A 21,399-nucleotide genomic window follows, 5' to 3' on the forward strand; every position below is an offset into this window, starting at 1 on the left:
AGAAAAATATGTTTTTGGACGTTTTATCTCGTTTAAGGGACTTTATTGTGAAGGTACAAAGCGGAAGTGCCTTTCCACTGTTGCGTTCACGGAACACGGTTTTTCTGGCGTCGGAGGAAATTGAGGACAGTCATTGTGAAACTAAAACATTAATCGTAATGAAATGCTTTTTTTATATAATTCTTTGACCCATGGACTCTTTCCGACTGACGGGCTGTTTTGGGCTCATTTACAGACAAGTGGACATGTTGGATGTGTCAGTGCAAACAACAACTAATGCTCGTCCATCGATCGGTCGAACAGGCAACGTCAGACTAAGCTTTGCCCGGGTTTAGATCCTCCGACAATGGCTGGAAATATGAGCGTTATCCCGGTGCAGCCGCTGGTCATCAACTGTTTGCTATCGATGCTAGGTTGTTTAGCTACACTGAAGCTAATCCCTGCTTTCAAAGATCATTTCATTTCAGCCAGACTGTCTGGAAAAGACCTGAACAAGACCTCCAAGAAGGAAGTGTGAGTGTCACTGACTGCGTCTGTTCAAAGTTTTTTAAAATAACTTTTTTTTTCTCAAACATTGAAATCAGAATTCTGACTTTTTTCTCAAGTATTATGGTCACAAAACAGTTTTTGAACAAACAATAGATTGATGCAATGGTAAAAAAGATGCAATGGTAAAAAAAAAAAAAGTATATCACAGAATTCTGACTTTTTTTTTTTTCAAAGATTAAATTTAGAATTCTGAGGAAAAATGTCATAATTCTAATAATAAAGTTAGAAATCTGAGGAAAATACTTCTGAATAATTCTGACTTTAATATCAGAATTATTACCTTTTTCCTCAGAATTGTGACTTTTTTCTCAAAGAGTTAAGTCAGAATTGTGAGAAAAAAGTAAAAATTCTGATATTAAAGTCAGAATTCTGAGTATTTTCTCAGAATTTTAACTATTTTCTCTAAGATTAAAGTTTTTAAAAAGTCAGAATTCTCATCTTAAATTCACAATCTTGATTTGTGTTTTTTAAAAAAAATCCAAATTCTGACTTTTTTCTCAAAGATTTAAGTCAGAATTCTGAGAAAAATGTCATTCTAATAATAAATTCAGAATTCTGAGTATTTTCTCAGAATTCTAACTTTTTTTCCTCAGAATTTTGACTTTAATCACAGAATTCTTACTTTTTTCTCAAAGATTAAAGTTAGAAATCTGAGGAAAATACTCAGAATTCTGACTTTAATATCAGAATTATTACCTTTTTTCTCAGAAGTGTGAGTTTTTTCTCAAATATTTAAGTCAGAATTCTGAGAAAAAAAGTAATAATTCTGATATTAAAGTCAGAATTCTGAGTATTTTCTCAGAATTCTAACTATTTTCTCTAAGATTAAAGTTTTAAAAAGTCAGAATTCTCATATTAAATTCACAATCTTGAGTTGTGTTTTTTTTTTTTTAAATCCAAACTGACTTTTTTTTCTCAAAGATTAAAGTCTGAATTCTGAGTATTTTATCCAAGATTAAAGTTTAAAAAAGCCAGAATTCTGATATTAAATTCACAATGACTTAATCTCAGAATTCTGAGTTTTTAATGTGGCCCATTGTTGTAATATTTAATATTTCTTGTCCAGTTTTCCGAGCTACAGCCGACATAAATGACTGTATTTTTCCAGTCCAGAGTCTCAGGGAGTCATCAGTGGAACCGTGTTCCTCATCATCCTCTTCTGCTTCATCCCAGTGCCTTTCCTCGGCTGCTTTGTGGGCGATCAGTGCATGGGTTTCCCCCACGATGAGGTGAAGGAATAACTTCACAACTGACTCCTCACATCTGAAATGCAGCCTTAGCATTAGCATTAGCATTAGCGTCCATTCTGTCTCTGTGGGTGTAGTTTGTGCAGCTGATCGGGGCTCTTCTCGCCATCTGCTGTATGATCTTTCTGGGCTTTGCTGACGACGTTCTCAACCTGAGGTGGAGACACAAGCTCCTGCTCCCCACTCTGGCCTCGCTGCCCCTGCTCATGGTCTACTTCACTAACTTTGGAAACACAGTCATCGTCGTACCAAAGCCCTTCAGAGCTCTGCTGGGGCTTCACCTGGACCTGGGTCAGTCAGGAGTTCATCTTTTTCCTCCACATTCAGATAAAGTTTCCTGGGATTTCTCCTAAACTAGTGTTTACTGTATGTTCTTCCTGTTTTCCTGCAGGTATTCTTTATTATGTGTACATGGGAATGTTGGCCGTGTTCTGCACCAACGCCATCAACATCTTAGCGGGAATCAACGGCATCGAGTCCGGACAAGCGCTCTTCATCTCCGGCTCCATCATCATCTTCAACCTGCTGGAGCTCAGCGGTGAGTGTTTGTCACCCACTGATCATATTTATATTGAGATTACTATTTATCTTCTTGTCATTGTTTGTTTTTGGAGTCATTTTGCATATTTTTTAATCAATTAGTGTATTTTTGTTGTCATTTTGTATATAATTAGACCAAAGCTGTACGACCAACCAGTAAAAAGATTGTTAGGGGTCAAAGTTCATGACATCACTAAAGTACAATACTTTTTTTTCTCTATAACTTGGTCACACATTGAGATCCAGTGCTCAGACTGGTACCATTGAACAACATTTCCTTTCAATGTGTGACCTTGACCTTTGCTCAAGGTCGTATTTAAGTTCAAGGTCATTCTTATGTTTTTCTTGCATTATTACTTTCAATTTCATTAGTTAAAAAAAGTTGTCAAATCGAGATACAGGTTGTTATTTTTACCATTTTTTCAAATTGCCTACTTTTATTTGGCAATTGAGTTTGCGTCTGTGTGTGTGCGCAGTGTTTGCGTGTGCGCAATGTTTGCGTGTGCGCAGTGTTTGCGTCTGTGTGCGTGTGCGCAGTGTTTGTGTGTGTGCGCCGTGCTTGTGCGTGCGCAGTGTTTGTGTGTGTTTGCACCACAAGCATTTGTTTGTACGTGAGAAACATTTCTATGTCAGTTTAAATGTGGTTTATGGATAAACTGTGTTTTTTAAAAATTCTGATCAATCGATTATGAAAATAATCGTTAGTTGCAGCTCTTCCCTGGAATCGTTTTATGCTTTTACATTTTGTTTATTTGCCAGTTTTTAACGTGTGATCTAAACTATATTTTACATATTAAACAACTCTATTGCTGAACAAAGTTAACGTTGTTCTTTGTTTCTATATTAGGAGATTATGGTGACGACCACGTGTTTTCCCTCTACTTTATGATCCCGTTCTTTTTCACCACTCTGGCACTTTTTTACCACAACTGGTGAGTCCTCCTCCCCTTCCTCCTCCTCCTCCTCCTCCTCTTCCTCCTCCTCCTCCTCCTCCTCCTCTTCCTCCTCCTCCTCCTCCTCCTCCTCCTCCTCCTCCTCCTCCTCCTCCTCCTCCTCTTCCTCTTCCTCTTCCTCTTCCTCCTCCTCCTCCTCCTCCTCCTCCTCCTCCACGTGTCCTTTAGTGTGTGTAGATTGTGCACTAACACACACTTGTCCTGTTGCAGGTACCCTTCCTCTGTGTTTGTGGGCGATACTTTCTGCTACTTTGCTGGGATGACGTTTGCTGTGGTGGGCATTCTGGGACACTTCAGTAAAACCATGCTGCTCTTCTTCATTCCACAAGTGGTGAACTTTATCTATTCCATACCTCAGCTGTTTCACATCATCCCTTGTCCACGCCACCGCCTCCCCAGGTAACACACTGATCATTATTAATAATCAATAACCTCACTCATTCTTATTATATTCTGTTAAAGACTGAATCCAGACACTGGGAAACTAGGGATGAGCTACTCTAAGTTTAAAGTGAAGGACCTCTCTCCACTTGGACGACTCATTCTTAAGGTAACACAAACTGTTTGGGGAAGTTTTCTGAGTTTATTTTAGATTTATATTTGCTAAAATATTCTAGAAAACTAAGTGCTTTTATTTTGATATTAGAGCAGCTTTTAACAGCCAATCTGAGCATTAACACATGAAATAACGAAAGGTTTGTGTGTTTTTGTAGCCATTGTGTGTATATTTGTAAAAGGTTATGCAGTCATTGTGTATATATTTTTTTTATTTTTGTTTTAGTTTTGTATATTGTTCTGTTATATTGTGTATTTTACAAATACATATGTTTTTGTCATTGTATTTTTTTTCAGAAGCGTCATGTATGTTTTTTGACTATCTTTTTGTTATTTTGTGTAATTTAGTCATCATTTTGTGTGTTTTTGGAGTAATTCTATGTTTATTTTGTGTGATTTTGTGGTCATTTTCTGTTTTTTGTATGATATTGTGTATATTTGTAATTGTTTTGTGTATTTTTTTTTTGCCTTTTTGAGTGATTTCGTATGATTTGTGACTCATTTTGTGTATTTTTGTGGTTGTTTTGTGTATTTTTTGCCTTTTTGAGTATTTTTGTATGATTTGTGCAGTTTTCTACAATTTTGTGTACTTTTGTTTGATTTTTGTTATAATCTTGTGTTTTTAAGTCATTTTGTGGTAGTTTAGTGTATTTTGGGGTCATTTTGTATATTTCAGTTTTTGTTTTGTGTATTTTTGTATGATTTTTGGAGTCATTTCACGTATTTTTGTGGTCGCTTTGTATATCTTTCTGTCATTTCGTGCATTAATCTATCGTACGTTTGGTTTTAATATAACACATGTTTGTATCTACATTCTAAAGTTGCAGTATAAAAGACATTTCAGATCACCCTGTCATTAAAACAAAGCTTCTCTTTGGTCCTTTTTTCTTTCCTCATCCAATCATGTTTGGGTTGCATGTGTCATTAAGGTGGTGGTTCTAATGCCATTTGATCCTCCACAGATGTCAGAGTTATTAAAGCTGCTGGAGGTGCGCAGAGACCAGGAAGGAGACGATGGGTTCATCGAGTGCAACAACATGACTTTAATAAACCTGGTAATAAAAGTGCTCGGCCCCGTCCACGAGAGAACGCTCACCATCATCATGCTCCTCATACAAGTATGTAGTTCAGACACGCTCCCTATCTGCACGTGGATTGGATTAGAGTTGGTCACATGACCGTCCTTCCTTCTCCTCTGTCTCCATCAGGTGACGGGCAGCGCTCTGGCCTTTGGGATCCGTTACCACCTGGTTCGTCTTTTCTACGACGTCTAGAAGAAAGAAAGAAAGCAAACACTGACTGAGTCTAACCTGATATTGGTTTTTTTGCCTTTTTATTACTTCTCCACGTGAGCTCTAAAGCTATATCACACTTTAATACAACATTTTGCTGTAAAAGCATCTTCTTTTTTTTTACACTAATTACATGCAAGGAATTGCAACGATGTGTCCAAATTGTGAGGTATATTTTTATATTCGGATTTGTTTGAAAAGGAAAAAGTGCAGTGAATAAGATTTCAGTTTTATGAAGAATGAATCTCCTACTGAGAAGTAAATATTGTGCATTTATTTCCCACTTTCAAGCTTTACTTGACTACTATTCAATTAAAAAAAACAGGAAAACGGTCACAAATAATGGAGAAAAGTATAAATAAGGAGGTTAGAATTGGGAGAAAATCACAGGGTGATGAATAGAAGCAGGAGTGGAATGATATGAATGATAGTGGTTTACTGTGATACTTATTGATGGTTTGATATCAAAATGTGAAATCTCTTCCTGGTTAATGGACTGTTTAGTTCAAGAATGTATTTACAATTAAGAAAGAAATGTTTCTGCTGAGAAGAATGCATGAGTTCTCAATCAATAATAATAAAAAAAACCAAACGAAACTCGTACAATCTTTGTCTTTTAGTCACATCATTAAATAAGCTTTTTTCTCCTAACTGCTGATATTTATTCATTAACTAAACTATTGTTTCCTATAGAAAATATTAATGTATCAACAATTGTTTGTCAACTGAAAAAGTAACTGCGAATGTCTAAGTCGAGCAATAAATGTTCATGTTTAAGAGGAGGCTAATTATTAATAAAAACAAAAATAATAGAAAAAAAAATAAATGCTGGTTTTATTTACAGATCAAAAATTAGTTTTCATCAAACAATATTGTTTGTTTGCCCCCTTCAGGCGATGTTGGAAGTCTTTATTGGTCAGTTTCCACTGTAAACTTAGAATTCTGACTTTAATCTAACACTAATAATTAAAATTATTGCACCCTGTTTTATTTATTTATTTTTATTCTAGTGACATTAATCCTGTTCTGTGCATATTAAATAGGAAAAAATTGTGTTATTTATGTTCTTGTTTATTTATTTGATTCCTATTGAATTGAACACGTCATACCCAGAGTATGTGTGTATTTTTACAAACTTTTTTTTTGGCCTTTTTCCCTTTTCAAAATAATGTATCGTTATCGTGAGCCCATAATTATGGAAGGTCAAAATTCAAAATAAAAAAATTTATTTAAATCAAAAACAAAACTACATAAATAAAATATTTTTATTTGTATAGAGTAAATAATTAAATGAATGAAAGTTAAACAATAACTAAATAAAAAAAATTATATTTGAATTTTCTTTTTTTTATTAATGATGTATTTATATTTGTTTATATTTTAACTTTTGTATTTTTCCCACTTGTATTTATTTATATGTATTTAATTTTTCCTTCTGACATTTATTAATTTAATTGTTTCGTATGACAGCTGTCAGTGCCCAATTCTTTCAACGCATGCGCGAAACGCATCTACATCCGGTCGACCTATTTTACCGTAGTTTGTGTACTCTTAAAAAAATTTAAACCCTGCTATTTAAGAATAATGAAATTTACGTTTTGAGTGATTTACGGTTTATTTTGTTTTTATTTCATTTTCTGTTTGGTTTTTTTATTGTTTACTTCACGCTGTTCTTAAGCGGAACCTTTGTTTCCGAGCTTGTTTTCAGGGGGACACTCTTTAGTGTTGTACGCGCTTCCCGCTTCTTTGATTGTTCACGTTTCTTCTCCGCTGTGGTTTTGTTATTAACGATGTATCAGATTCTTTGACCCTCAGTGGACACATTATTCCTCCTCCTCGGTCCTCTGTCCGCTCCGGTGCTCCGTGTTTTTGTCCCCGGGCATGGTGCCGTCCAGCAGCCGGTAGATGGAGACCGACGGTCGGCCAGCGTCTGTAGCGTCAGTCCGTGGAGATGCCTCCGAACAAACGCGTACAGAAGAAGGCTGTGAAGCTGGAGTGTGAGTGGGCTCTGTGTCAGGAGAGCTTTGGGAGGATGGAGACGTTCTGTAGACACGCAGAAACTCACCTGGAGGCCGAGGACCCTGCGGAGGACGAGGAGAGGGCGGAGGAAGGTACGGTCCGTTTGTGTCTGTGTTCACATGTTAAGGAGACAAAACAAGAGCAGGAATGATGAGATGGATTATGTTTTATTATTATTATTGATATTTATTCACCGATACACCAAATGCGCGCGCACACAAACACTGTTGTGCGCACAAGACATTTTAATATAGTCTTAGTTTTTTGACTAAAATTCTTTTTAGTTTTAGTCATCTGATTTGTTTTAATTTAAGTCTTATTTTAGTCGACTAAAATGCCAAGCAATTTTCGTCAACTAAACCAATAACAGATTTACTAGACAAATTTTTTTAACCTCCGGTATAAGCCTTGTCACACTCTGGAATTGCGCATGCGCGACCTGGGGGGTGGGGGGTCATAGGTCAAGAGTGATTTTAATCTTTTATTTTTTACAAATACATTTTAAATCAGGGTACAAGGCACAATAATACACTCTGGCCCTTGCTGGAGAAGTAAACAATAAAGAAATAAATAAATGGATTCCAGGCTACATCTCTCCCGTCTTCTGATTAGATTTTCGTTACAGTCTATTTTCGTCTCGTCCTTTATGCATTGACGATAATGTCAATCAATTTAGTCATAGTTTTAACACACAAACACTCGTGGTGTGCACACACTAATGCGCACACACACAAACACTCATTGTGCACGCACACACTAATGCGTGCACACAAACACTCGTGGTGCGCGCACACACACACATAAACACTTGTGCGCACGCACAAAGCTCTGCAGGTGAATCAAACGGCTACGTCACGGTCAGTGACACATAAATCCCACGACCCAACAAATCAATAATTAAATTCGTTGCCAACGCTTTTATTAGTTGATTTTTATTGATTTTATCGATTTGTTGTTGCAGCCTTTTTAAACATCTTTAACGCATTCATTGCCAGCCATTTTCAGAACGGTTAACCCCTCAGTGTCAGCCGTTTTAGAGCATTTTGACTGATTTTTAAAGACCCACAGAATATTTTGTACTATGACAATCTGAAATCTGACACTAGATTCTGGAAAAACTAAATTCTCTACTTTTGTAGCTTGTTTCGTTCTTCTGTAATCAGCAGTTGAATAGAGCGATTTTTACACAAATCGCCAGTTTCAGAGCAAAAAGCTGCGAAAACAGCCTTTTCTAAAAAAAAATAAATCTCCAGGTGGCTTTGAAGAAATTGAAGCCGCTGCCACCTTCATGGCACAGTTGGTCACTACATCAACAGAAAAGTCTTATAGTCACAGTAGAACTCTCACGTGTATCCTAGCAACTTCAGTGAAAAAACGTAATGGAGGTAATATTTCGTCAATGGCACTGAGTGAGTTAATTAAAACAAATGTTTAATAATAACATTAAAACATGATTTTATTTAATTCTATCTTCATGATCCGTGTGTCTAGGAGGGAGGAGCTGCCTGTGGAGGGACTGTGGGTTCTGCTCCATGGAGGGTCCAGAGGAGCTGAGACGTCACATGTTCTTCCATTGTTATCACACCAAACTAAAGCATGTGGGTCAGCAGGTCCTCCAGGGACAGCCTCAGCTGGGCAGCTGCTCTGTGGCCCAGCAGAGCCACAACACCATCCCAGAGATCCCAGACAACTTCATCTGCCTCTGGGACCAGTGTGAGGTCCGACTCATCCACCATTTAGCAACATTACAAATAAACATTATTCACTAAAACTCATTGAATATCTCTCTCTCGCTCGCTCGCTCGCTCTCTCTCTCGCTCTCTCTCGCTCTCTCTCTCGCTCTCTCTCTCGCTCTCTCAGCAACCACCCTTTGAGAACCCAGAGTGGTTTTATCGTCACGTTGAGATGCACAGCTTATGTATCGACGTCCCAGTGGGAGACTGTGAGTTCCCAGTGCGATGTTCATGGAAAGGTGAGAGAATTAATAATTAAATATAATGAATTCAGCTCTAAAGCTCAACATGGACACTTTATTAATTCATGTCAGACACTTTGAGTGTCATTTTGTGGTTTTTTTTAATGTTTATTTTTCATTTCTGGGATTATTTTGTGTATTTTTATGTATTTGTATGCCATTCTGTGTGTTTTTGTATGATTTCTGTGTGTAAAAATAAGAATCTTTAACAGCTGTAACATAAAATATATTTTAAATTTAAACTGAGTTCCCAGTGCAATGTTCATGGAAAGGTGAGAGGTTGGATGTACTGTAATTAATTCAACACTAAAGCTCAACAAGGAAACTTCATTAATTCATGTCAGAAACTTTAAGTGTCGTTTTGTGTATTTAGTTCGTTTTGTCTATATTTATGTAATTTTGCGTATTTTTGTATGATTTTTGGGGTCATTTTGAATATTTGAAACACCCAATAGGACAATAAGAAACATCACAAAATGAATCCAAAAAACATAAAATGACAACAGGCGTTCACAAAATTACATTAAAAAAGAGACAAAAAAACAAAATTTACTAAATGTCTCCAAGGAAAAAAAAATGGCATTAAAAATACATAAAAATGCACAAAATGACTTAAAAAATACTTAAATGACAACAAAAAAATACACAATATGACAGAAAAATATATAAAATGACCACAAAATTACACAGAATGACTAGGAAAAACCCAGAACAACAACAAATACTCACAAAGTAAATGGAAAATACACAAAATGAGTTCAAAAACACATAAAGTAGCAAAAACAATAATTAATTTTACAACAAAAATACAAAGAAATTACTCTAAAAACACTAAAGGACAACAGAAATGCACAAAATGGCAGAACAATATACACAATGACACCAAACACCCAAAATGACAACAAATTTAATGGAAAATACACAAAATGAGACCAAAAACACATAAAAAAATAATGACAACAATAATGTACAAAATGATTTTGAAAATGCACAAAATGACATTATTGACACATAGGTTGACATTATTTCACTGAAATATAATTTAAATCTAAATAAAATTTTAATCTCTTTGTATCCCTTTAAGTTTTACACACACATTAATTCACATATTAATGAGGATGTAAATGTGTTCCTCGTTCTTCTTCTGCAGATTGTGAAGCCACGGCCAAAGGACGTCCCAAGCTGCGTGAGCACCTGCGTAGCCACACCCAGGAGAAGGTGGTGGCGTGTCCGGGATGCGGGGGAATGTACGCCAACAACACCAAGCTGTTCGACCACATCATACGACAGAGTGCCATGGCAGGTACTGTACATACAGCACGTATGTGGTCCAATCAGAGCAGAACAATGAGCAATGTGATTGATTGTTGGTGTGCTGCAGGTCAGAGGTTCCAGTGTTCTCACTGTTCCAAACGTTTCGCTACAGAACGTCTCCTCAGAGACCACATGAGGACACATGGTCAGTTCCATCTTTAGATGTTCTCTTGAAGCACGTGAGGGATGTAATTCTACGTTTGTTTACTTTTCACAGTACAAATATGCATATTATGTATTTTTCAAAATACAACAAAAATATCCATAAATGACTCCAAAACACAGAGAGTTACAAACATACACAAAGGGACAATAAAAACTACACAAAATCACAGACAAATTCACAAATGGACAACAAAATAAACAACATGACAAAAAATACACATGACTCCAAAAACCCAAAACAATGACAGAGATGCACAAAATCACTCCAAAATAGACAAAAAGACAACAAAAATAGACGTGAATGACTCCAAAAATACAGAACAGAAATTTACAAAATTGAACAAATTCACAAATTCACAGAAAACTACACATAAATGACTCCAAAAATACATAACAACAAAAATGAACAAAATGACTCCATAACACACAGAACGACAGAAACATACACAGAAGGTAGGGATATAAGGATTAATCGTAAGGCAGTTAAAAATCGATTCATAGGTATCACGGTTCACATCGATATTCTGAAAATTGAATCACAGTACTTTTTTTAAATAGCAGAGGGCGCTATATTTATCTATCTCTTGTTTAAAAGTGTTGGCAGAGGGCGGAATCTGATATTACTTTCTTTCTGGCTGCCTTCTACTCTTAAACATGTTCATAAATGATTCCTTACCCCTTTAGCACTGAAAGAATATCTGTAATATTACGTGAATATCTGTAAAAGTCACGTTTTTCTATTAGCTCTGTCTGCTAGCATAGCATCTCTTCTTCACTGCAAGAATATCTGCATGCCAACTGACCACTGGGTTACCAGCGCCCTCTGCTGGTTCAAACAAATATCTGACGTAAATGGAAATGACTGTTGTTGTTTTTTTTAAGTCCAATTATTAAGGCACAAAATACATTTTCAGTTGAGCTTTTAAAAAGAAAAATAACTATTATGCAGTTTTGCATTGTTTACTACAGAACCAGAATTTAAATTAATAGGTTTCTTCTTCATTTGTATTATTCCTTTATTTATATCATTCAAGATTTATTTTTAGTTAAATTGCATTGTTTTGAATAGTTTATCAAGGGATTCTTTGACAATGAAAAATAAAAGGAAAATAATACAGTATTTTCTCAAAAAAAATAAAGGAATATTTTTTAGTCATTTGTGTACAGTCCCATTTTGTAAAATAAATCGTAAATCGAGTTGTTTCGGGAGTTGAGTGAATCGTTACATCCCTAACAGAAGGACAATAAAAATACACTCAAATTACTCTTGAAACACAAAATGTCAACAAAAATACACAAATGGACAACAAAAACCCAAAACAACGACAGAATGCCACAAAACACACACAATGACAGAAAAATATGCAAAAATGACTCAAACAAATAAAATAACTACAAAAAAAATACAATATGACTCTAGTAACACACACAAAGTTGCCAATCTCTGGTGTAACTACGTAGATATACATGAGTAATGAATGTGTTTGCTTTTCTAGACTTTAAGACTTAAATATTACATAAAGTAAAATAAGTTGGTGAACTCATTTGTTATTGTTTTAAAGGTTTTTGTTCCATTGTTTGTCTCTTTGTGGCGCTAACAGTCAGTCACTACAAATGTCCTCTGTGTGACATGACGTGTCCGTCACCGTCTTCACTGAGGAACCACATCAAGTTTCGCCACAGTAACGAGAAGCCGTACAGCTGCGACTACTGCGAGTACAGGTATATTTATTTATTTAAAAATACTTCAAATTAATTTTAACTGCAAGCTTCATCAAACATCCTGTATTATCCCAGAGGTATAAACCACTAAAACCAGGGGTTCTCAACTTTGGGGTCGCGAGACACTGGGAGAGGGTCGCCAGATAAGAATATTTTTAATTTTTTTAACAATCTGAGCCAATTTTTTACAATTTTTCTGCAATTACACCAAACTTTCCATATTTTAACCTATTTTTATCATTTTTTCTTGCCATATTTTTGCTCTTTTTCATGTATTTTTGCTGCATTACTCCCATTTCTGACACTTCTACATCACATTTTAATGCCTTTTCTGCAAATTTGTTCAGCACTTAGAAACCATTTCCACCACTTTTCCACCTAATGTCACATATATTGACCCATTATTGTCACTTTTAACCTCTTTTTACCATATTTCAGGATTATTTTTTTCCAATTTAACCACTTTCACTATGTGGTTAAATTGGCAACCACAATTTCAATATGATACTGAGCATATCATGCTCAGTATTTGCCAGTTTAAACTAATGTTTCCAATATTGACACTTTGAACCCTTTTTACCCTTTTTCTGTCTGTTTTTGTCCACTCTAATTTGCCACTTTTAACCAATTTTTGTGGTTTTTAAAATCCCATTTCACCACCTTTTCCACCATTTTTTGGTCACTTTTAACCCATTTTATTTCTGATTAAAACCAGGATTTCCATCTTTAAGATGACTATAATAATAATAATAATAATAGTAAACGTTCCTGGATAACAGTGGATATTATTCAGATGAATAAATAAATGTGTTTATCATAGATTCACTGGACTAAACACACACACACACACACACACAGAGTCCAAATCCTTTAAACTCGTATGTTAACACAAAACTGTTGAACGCACACTGACGTTACGTCGTCTTCCTCTCTAAACGTTGGCAGCTGTAAAAATCTGGTGGACTTGCGTAAACATCTGGACACCCACAGCAGTGAGCCGGCCTTCCACTGCGACGCCCCCGGCTGCAGCTTCAGCTGTCGGACGATTGGAACCATGAGGATGCACTACAAACGAGAGCACGAGGTGCGTTTGGCGTCTAATCAGGACCTACGTTTTAGTAAAATCATATAAAGTGTCTAAGTATCATATTTGATACATGTTTCAGCCTTTAATTGCTATCATTTTTGCAAAAGATTTGCATGTATTTTTTATTTATTTATGTTTTTTTAGTTGACCTACTTTCATGTTTCCTTTGATCTTTTTTTACATCATTCTTTTGATCAAATGTTTTTTTTATTTTTTTGAACATATTTTTTTAAACTAATATTTTTACCATTTTTTGGTTGTTTTTTTTAAAAATATTTTGTATTTCTATTTGTTTTTTCAAATCCATTTTTATTAGTTTTATTTTCATTATTATCATTCATTATCATTATCAGGACTCCCTCAGGTGGTTTGGGTGCCAGGGTAGCTGATTAAGAAGTGTTCTATTTTTTTTTTAGTTATTTTCTTACTATTTTCTCTTTTTTAATTATTCCTTTTATTTATTTATATATTTGTATATGTTTTTTGTGTATTTAGGTTTTTTTATTATGATATTAATTTATTTGTCGGTTTTTTTTTCCTTCTACCATTGGAAAACTACTATTTTTCTTTCTTTCTTGCAAAATAAAATAATAAAAACATTCCTTGCCATTAATAATCCATCATTGTTATTTTTTTTTACCAACCAGAGAACTGTGGTTGCTCGTTACAAGTGCCACGTGTGTGAGCAGTGTTTCACGCGTGGGAACAACCTGACGGTCCATCTGCACAAGAAGCACCAGTTCAAATGGCCGTCTGGACACCCGCGCTTCAGGTACAAAGAACACGAGGACGGTTTCCTGCGCCTGCAGCTCATCAGATACGAGAGCGTGGAGCTGACGGAGCAGCTGATGAGGGAAAAGCAGCGCACGCAGACGGAGGAGGAGGAGCCTGCTGCTGGGGCGGAGTCGTCTGAGTTTCAGGTGGAGCTGAGAGGAGTTCTGCTGGAGGAACATCTGGAGGAACAGCAGGACGACGCCATGCTGTACGAGCTCACTGAGGGCTTATCAGAAGCAACTCAACAACAGGGAATGAATGTGCTTTAACTTATTTTTTTATATTTATATTAAAGAACTGTTTTTTTTTTTTGTTTAAAAATGTCTTTAGCAACTGTTTATGCTCAATAAAGGTTGGACTTTGGAAAGGACAGACACTTCTGTTTTCAGTTATTATCTCACTACTACTACAGCATATTATCACTATTCTCATTCTTCCCACGCTTGAACAATCCACGGTTCCCGCGGATCCTTGAAGTCTTAAAAAGCATTAAAATAATGAATCTAAAAACAAGACCTTAATTGTCATTAAAATGTCTTAAATCATTGCGTCAGGTCTTAAATTTTAACACATAAGTATGATTTTATGATTGTAATTAGTAAATAAACGGTAACATTCGTTTTTAAAACATCGTGCAATCTCGACAGTGGCACCAACTACAAAACAGTGACGTGGTTGCAGCGGGAACTTTCAACAACATGGGAAAACTTAAATAAATAAATGATAAATGCCTTTCCAATGGAGATTTTTCTTGAAAAGCTTTTCTTAATGGTTTTATTTTTTGTATTGTTGATTTCTGGCTATTTTTGTAATGATCTTGTGTGTTTTTGAGTGATTTTTTTAGTCTGCTTTTTTTTGTGTATTTTGCTGTGATTCTGTGTATATGTGTGTTTACTTAAGGTGACTGGAAAAAATGCACCCTAACCCCTATGTAATTAGTGTTTTTCCCTCAATTGTGTTTACTGTGAAGTTCTTAAATTTAATTTCAATTGTCATTAAAAAGTCTTAAATTTGATTTGACTGAATCTGTAGGAAATCTGCAAACACCAAATTCTGCACAAAGCTCCAGCCTCGTCCCAGATTCCCTCAGCTGCAAAAACATGTCAACCATCTTTAAAGGTCCAGTATTTTGCTATTTTTCACCCATTTCCCATTTGTTCTAAGAACCCCAACAATATAGTATTTGAGTTTTATTTTCCCAAACTTGCCTGTTTTCTGGAGTTTTAGCCCTTTCAGAATGCTCCTAAAAACAGGCCGTTTGGGGGCCTTAATGTATATGCATGAGTGGACGTAAACACACACACTCCTTTGGCTTGTGTGTTTACCACATCAGCAGCAGCAGCAGTAAATCATTAACAGTCGCTTCCTTCTCCTCCTCACCTCTACTGACCACAGGAACAGTCCATTTAAGACAATATTCCATTGTTGTGTCCTAGCGCTGCATCACATTGGGTCACAAACACGTCAGATCATCCCATAAAAGTGATATATCTGCTGCACTGTATATATATTTATATTTTTATTTATCATGTTTATCCTTTATTCTCTATCCTTTATTTATCCCTCATCCTTTATATTTATCATCATCATTATTATTGTTGTTGCTGGCTTGTTTTTTTGTTTTGTACTCCGACTACCAAGTCAAATTCCTTGCGCTGTTTTAAAAACTGTACTTGGCCAATAAAACATTTCTGATTCTGATTCTATAACGGATGCTAAAAGTGGAACTGATTGTGAGCGCTCGCGCTGTGCCACAGTGAAGTGAATTCTCAACTGAGTCAGCTGTTTCAAACACTCACGTGAGCTGCTACGTCGCGTTATTCTCATCCTCACCTCTACTGACCACAGGAATAGTCCATTTAAGACGATAGTCCATTGTTTTGTCCAACTGCTGCGTCGCATTAGGTCACAAACACGTCAGATCATGTCAAAGTAGATGTGAGGTAGTATACGGCTGATAAAAGTGGAACTGAGTGTGAGCGCTCACGCAGATTATCTTTAAACTGTACGTAAATATATTCACTGTCTTCGCTTTGTGTGTTTTAGCTGTGAAGTAGTTTGAGAGGGAGGAGCTCACATTCTTATGTAGGGTAGGAGGAGCCAGGATTGTCAGGAGGAGGAGTTTCTCCATTAATTATGATGTATTATTGGAGCTGACTTTTTACAAACTTGACTTTTTGTGGAATAACAAGGGAATGTATATCACTGTAGCAAAACCATTATAAAGTGCATTTTTCATAATACTGCCCCTTTAAGGTGGCGCTACAACGAGCATCTGAAGTTTAAGATTTTTGAAAATTTCCATCAAATCAACCACATTTGCTGCAGATTTGAAAAAAACACAAAAAAAAAAACATGCAACTTTTTCCTCTTATTTTTAAATATTCTTTCTTATTTAGTTATTTACTATCACTTTTGTCTCAGTACCATTAGAAGAAAATGAAGTTCTTGATTGCTGTGTGAGATCAGCTGCAGAGATATTTAGCTGTTGCTGTTAAAATGAATACATTTAAATAAAATAAACTCTGCTGTTTAAATAAATGTTTTTCTAAAGCCAGGCGTTCAGTGACAGTGACCCACAGAAGATTAACCTGCACACGCAGCTTAAAGTCAGATCTTATTGTGAACTGGACTCTACTGGGAACGCTTCTCGTAGCTTCTGCTGGGATCATCAAACCATGGGCACCAGCAGAATAAATGTTCTATTTCTACTATTTCTATTGTTCAATGAGCTCCACTGTGGAACATCTCAGCTGTTGGAATGGAACAGAGAGCTGGAAGGTACTGGTAAGATTTTAATATTTTTTATTACATTTCCTCTAGGGCTGAGACTTTAATGTGTTGATTGTGATGAAATAATTACAGATAAATAACGCACTAAAATATATATATATATTTTTTTGTACTTGTGCAGTGTGGAACCTTTCTCATTTCATGTGTTCCTGGTATACCCATAATACTGATGCACAGACCACGACACAAGAAACAGGAGAAGTCTAGTTCTTCTAGACACACCTATATTGTGACAGCTCCTTTATTCACATTTATATTATTTATATTTATACCCAAACCTGACAAAATTAAAAATATATGAATAAAAGTAAAAACAAAACAAAATTATATGTATAAAATTCCTGATTAAATTAATAAAAGTAAAAAAGAAAAATTCATTTTATTTGTATTTCTTCTTTTCCATATTTATTTATTAATCAACATTTAATTTTTGCACTTTTTTGCCTTTGTTATGTGTTTATATTTTATTCTTTGTATTTTTCCCACTTATATTTATTTATGTATATTTAATTTTCAATTTTCCTTGCTTTGTGAACAATGCAATCATAATATTCTTTATTCATATTATTGCACATTATCTTAGCACTCAGTGACAATAAATAATAAACACTATTTAGTTGTTTAAGCTCATTTATTGTTTTCATTAACTCAGTCATAATAAAATACATTTAAAATAGAGAAACTTTGCTTCTCGTGTCAAATATTGTTATGGGATTAATTTAGATTAATCAAAATTAATTAATTACAAAGTCCCTAATGGAGACTCACCTCTAGTTTCAACAAAGCTGCAAGAAAAATTGGTCCAGAGTAGTAGGGATGCACGATATTAGCGTTGTGCTGATGATATGGTGCATCACTCCACAGTTCTACGTTACTGTTCTTCCATCTTCTCTTTAGACTTAGCACTTTGTGGTTTTTACTTCTATAAATAAAGATTACTTACTTTATTGCAGGTGAGATAGAATGGATCCCACAGCCCGACCCCACAGAGGACACGTACTGGTCCGGGTCGGCCCCCCTATGTGTGGGGGGCTGTAGGGCCAGGCACCAGGAGCTGAGGAGGGACCCGTGCGGGGGCTCCGACTGCTGCTGGCTGGGCTACAAGTCCTTATGCAGAGGTGAGGCCTGTTTGTGTCAACCCGGTGCTCCGGTTGACCCTGGGCTCCTGTCTGAGTGTCTCCTCTGTCTCAGTGAACTGTGGGAGGCCGGACGTGGACTACAATGGAGCGGTGTATGGGAACGACTGGTGGGTGGGCTCTGTGGTCAGGTACACCTGCCGGCCGGGCTTCGTGCTCATCGGGGAACCAACCAGATGGTGTCAGCCCAACGGCGTGTGGACCTCCAAACCTTCATGTCTGCGTGAGTCAACCTCCAGTTCTTCTTCCAAAGAATAGAATAATTCAATTATAATTGGTATTAATTACAACAAGAATATTTGCATTTCCTGAAGAAAATGCAAATGAGGATGCAGGTGCTGGCCCGCGTCGCACTGCATTAGCTTAGCATTAGCTAGCATTAGCATTCATTTGCATTAGCATTAATATTAGCAAGCATTAACTGACATAGATTATAGCATTAGCATAGCATTTCTTCTCAGAGAGAAGTGGTCATGTGACCATGTACGTCACTTCCTGTGACGTGTATTTGCGGAAAAAGGGTTTCCATGGCGCTTTTGTGACACATTTCAATATCGAAACGTCTGAAATATCTCCTCATGGAAGCGTAAAAACTTTGCAGCGATGTATGAGTGTTTTTTCAAAATTCAGGTGTTTCCATTACCAGTTTTTATTGCGCTATTTAGATTTTGCGCCTTTCCAAGGGTGACGGAAATGCAGCTGAAAGCTGACGATGGAAGAGTTGTCTGAGAACTTGAGGTGAAGAGAAATGGCACTAAAACAGTCCCTTGATGTCCACCAGAGGTGCTTATGAGGAGAAACCATCCACTCTGACGTACCGTGGCCGCCCAGTGAGGAAGTCCAGGATCTAGTCCAAGATCCCGTCTATGGTGCCTGAGTGCAGCTTGTCCCTTAAGGCAGGGTTGGATGGGGTTGGATGGTGTTGGATGGTGTTAAAGCACTGGAGAAGTGACTCTCCTAGTGCTTCTCCAGGTGTGACAGGGACCGCTGAGTGAGGAAGATGATGATGGTCCAGGTGCACAGTGAGCAGGGTCTTGAGGTGTTGAAGGACCAGCCTCTCAAATGTCTTCATGACATGTTGATGTAAGGCTGTGAGCCCTGCATCACCTCACTGCTCCTCCTCCTTCTCCTCTTCTTTCCCAGGCATGTGTCAGCGTGGTCGCATTGAGATCAGTGAGAGAGAACTGAGCACCTCCTGCAGCTCCTCCTGCACCAATAAGAGCTACTACGGCCCCCCCAAACAGGGCTGCACACGCATAGACAACTGCAAGAAGAAGGACAGCGGCTGGAAGCGCTTCTTTGCACAGTGTGCTCCATGCATTTGTGACTGTTCTTTATCATGTTCTCCACGCTCCAGTAGCTCCTCGTATCACGTTCCAGTAGCTCCTCCAGTAGCACCTCCAGTAGCTCCTCCTGTAGCTCCTCCTGTAGCACCTCCAGTAGCACCTCCAGTAGCACCTCCAGTAGCTCCTCGTCTCACGTTCCAGTAGCTCCTCCAGTAGCTCCTCCAGTAGCACCTCCAGTAGCTCCTCGTCTCACGTTCCAGTAGCTCCTCCAGTAGCACCTCCAGTAGCTCCTCCAGTAGCTCCTCGTCTCACGTTCCAGTAGCTCCTCCAGTAGCTCCTCCAGTAGCACCTCCAGTAGCACCTCCAGTAGCTCCTCGTCTCACGTTCCAGTAGCTCCTCCAGTAGCACCTCCAGTAGCTCCTCCAGTAGCACCTCCAGTAGCTCCTCCAGTAGCTCCTCGTCTCACGTTCCAGTAGCTCCTCCAGTAGCTCCTCCAGTAGCACCTCCAGTAGCTCCTCGTCTCACGTTGCTGTAGCTCCTCCAGTTGCTCCTCCAATAGCTCCTCCGATAGCTCCTTCAGTAGCTCCACCAATAGCTCCTCCAGTAGCTCCTCCAGTTGCTCCTCCAATAGCTCCTCCAGTAGCTCCTCCAATAGCTCCTCTGGGAGCTCTGCCAATAGCTCCTCCAGTAGCTCCACCAATAGCTCCTCCAGTAGCTCCTCCAGTTGCTCCTCCAATAGCTCCTCCAGTAGCTCCTCCAATAGCTCCTCTGGGAGCTCTGCCAATAGCTCCTCCAGTAGCTCTGCCAATAGCTCCTCCAGTAGCTCCTCCAGTAGCTCCGCCAATAACTCCGCCAATAGCTCCTCCAGTAGCTCCTCCAATAGCTCCTCCAGTAGCTCTGCCAATAGCTCCTCCGATAGCTCCTCCAGTAGCTCCACCAATAGCTCCTCCAGTAGCTCCTCCAATAGCTCCTCCAGTAGCTCCTCCAGTAGCTCCTCCTGTAGCTCCTCCAATAGCTCCTCCAGTAGCTCCTCCTGTAGCTCCTCCAGTAGCTCCTCTGGGAGCTCTGCCAATAGCTCCTCCGGTAGCTCTTCGTCACATGTTCCGAATTAGCATTTCGTGGCAACAAATGGGTAATTTGTGACCACATTTATTATTATTTTATTTGTTGCCATGTCATGTCTGGGACTCAGTAGTTTATCACACAAAGTCAGTGAAACTCCACAATATGTGCAGGGCTCAGTTTCCCCGCATGCTTATATGATTTTATTAATTTTAATCTAAGATTGTTGAAAAAACTCAAAATTATTTTTAAAATCCTGCAATTTTGCTCAAAAATATTCCTCAAAATTTCCACAAATTAAACAAAATTGTTCACAAAATCAGGGAAATTTAGATGAAGCTCCTGTTGAGACTGATATTTGTCTCAGTGCCTTACATACTTTTATTTAAACTATAAAAACATTAATGTTGAAATTCCTTGTTTTCTATAAGAATGTAAAAACTCAGTCAGTATTTCATACCTGCATGTTTTGTACGTTTAGATAATTCTTCTTTCATTTCAGACAAATTCATGTAGAACAGCATGTTTTATATCATTGTTAGAAATGTGTACATGTGGGAAAAAAAATCTATATGTACATGTTTTAAACATTAAATCTAAATGTTAAATTTAAATCTAAATGATAAATTTAAATCTAAATGTTAAATTTAAATCTAAATGTTAAATTTAAATCTAAATGTTAAATTGGTCGCCAAGTGTAAAGCTAAATGCTTATAAAAATCATACAAAGTGGGCTGGTCGATCACACAATTTAATATTTAGATTCAGGTTTACATTTAACATTTAGGATTTTATATTTTATTCCATTTGAGGTGTGTGTGTGTATGTGTGTGTGTGTGTGTGTGTGTGTGTGTGTGTGTGTGTGTGTGTGTGTGTGTGTGTGTGTGTGTGTGTGTGTGTGTGTGTGTGTGTGTGTGTGTGTGCGTGCGT

At 37.4% G+C, this 21,399-nt stretch overlaps 2 protein-coding genes across 2 annotated transcripts; both read left to right on the forward strand.

Annotated features, from left to right (window-relative positions):
- The first annotated feature begins 25 nt into the window (after window positions 1-25).
- dpagt1 (dolichyl-phosphate (UDP-N-acetylglucosamine) N-acetylglucosaminephosphotransferase 1 (GlcNAc-1-P transferase)) lies at window positions 26-5,733 on the forward strand. The gene is made up of 9 exons (XM_028466807.1): window positions 26-513; window positions 1,658-1,778; window positions 1,874-2,087; window positions 2,188-2,334; window positions 3,184-3,268; window positions 3,500-3,688; window positions 3,752-3,839; window positions 4,807-4,962; window positions 5,053-5,733. The coding sequence occupies exons 1-9, from the start codon at window positions 347-349 to the stop codon at window positions 5,116-5,118; spliced, it is 1,233 nt and encodes a 410-aa protein (XP_028322608.1). The 5' UTR covers window positions 26-346; the 3' UTR covers window positions 5,119-5,733.
- A 1,093-nt stretch (window positions 5,734-6,826) lies between these two features.
- On the forward strand, window positions 6,827-19,611 carry hinfp (histone H4 transcription factor). The gene is made up of 13 exons (XM_028467213.1): window positions 6,827-7,247; window positions 8,647-8,873; window positions 9,016-9,127; window positions 10,281-10,433; window positions 10,512-10,589; window positions 12,211-12,331; window positions 13,277-13,415; window positions 14,066-14,452; window positions 16,946-16,973; window positions 17,939-18,103; window positions 18,177-18,344; window positions 19,265-19,427; window positions 19,479-19,611. The coding sequence occupies exons 1-13, from the start codon at window positions 7,088-7,090 to the stop codon at window positions 19,609-19,611; spliced, it is 2,034 nt and encodes a 677-aa protein (XP_028323014.1). The 5' UTR covers window positions 6,827-7,087.
- Window positions 19,612-21,399: the final 1,788 nt, after the last annotated feature.

This window comes from Gouania willdenowi, chromosome 14 (assembly GCF_900634775.1).
Source record: "Gouania willdenowi chromosome 14, fGouWil2.1, whole genome shotgun sequence".
Taxonomy (NCBI): Eukaryota; Metazoa; Chordata; class Actinopteri; order Blenniiformes; family Gobiesocidae; genus Gouania; species Gouania willdenowi.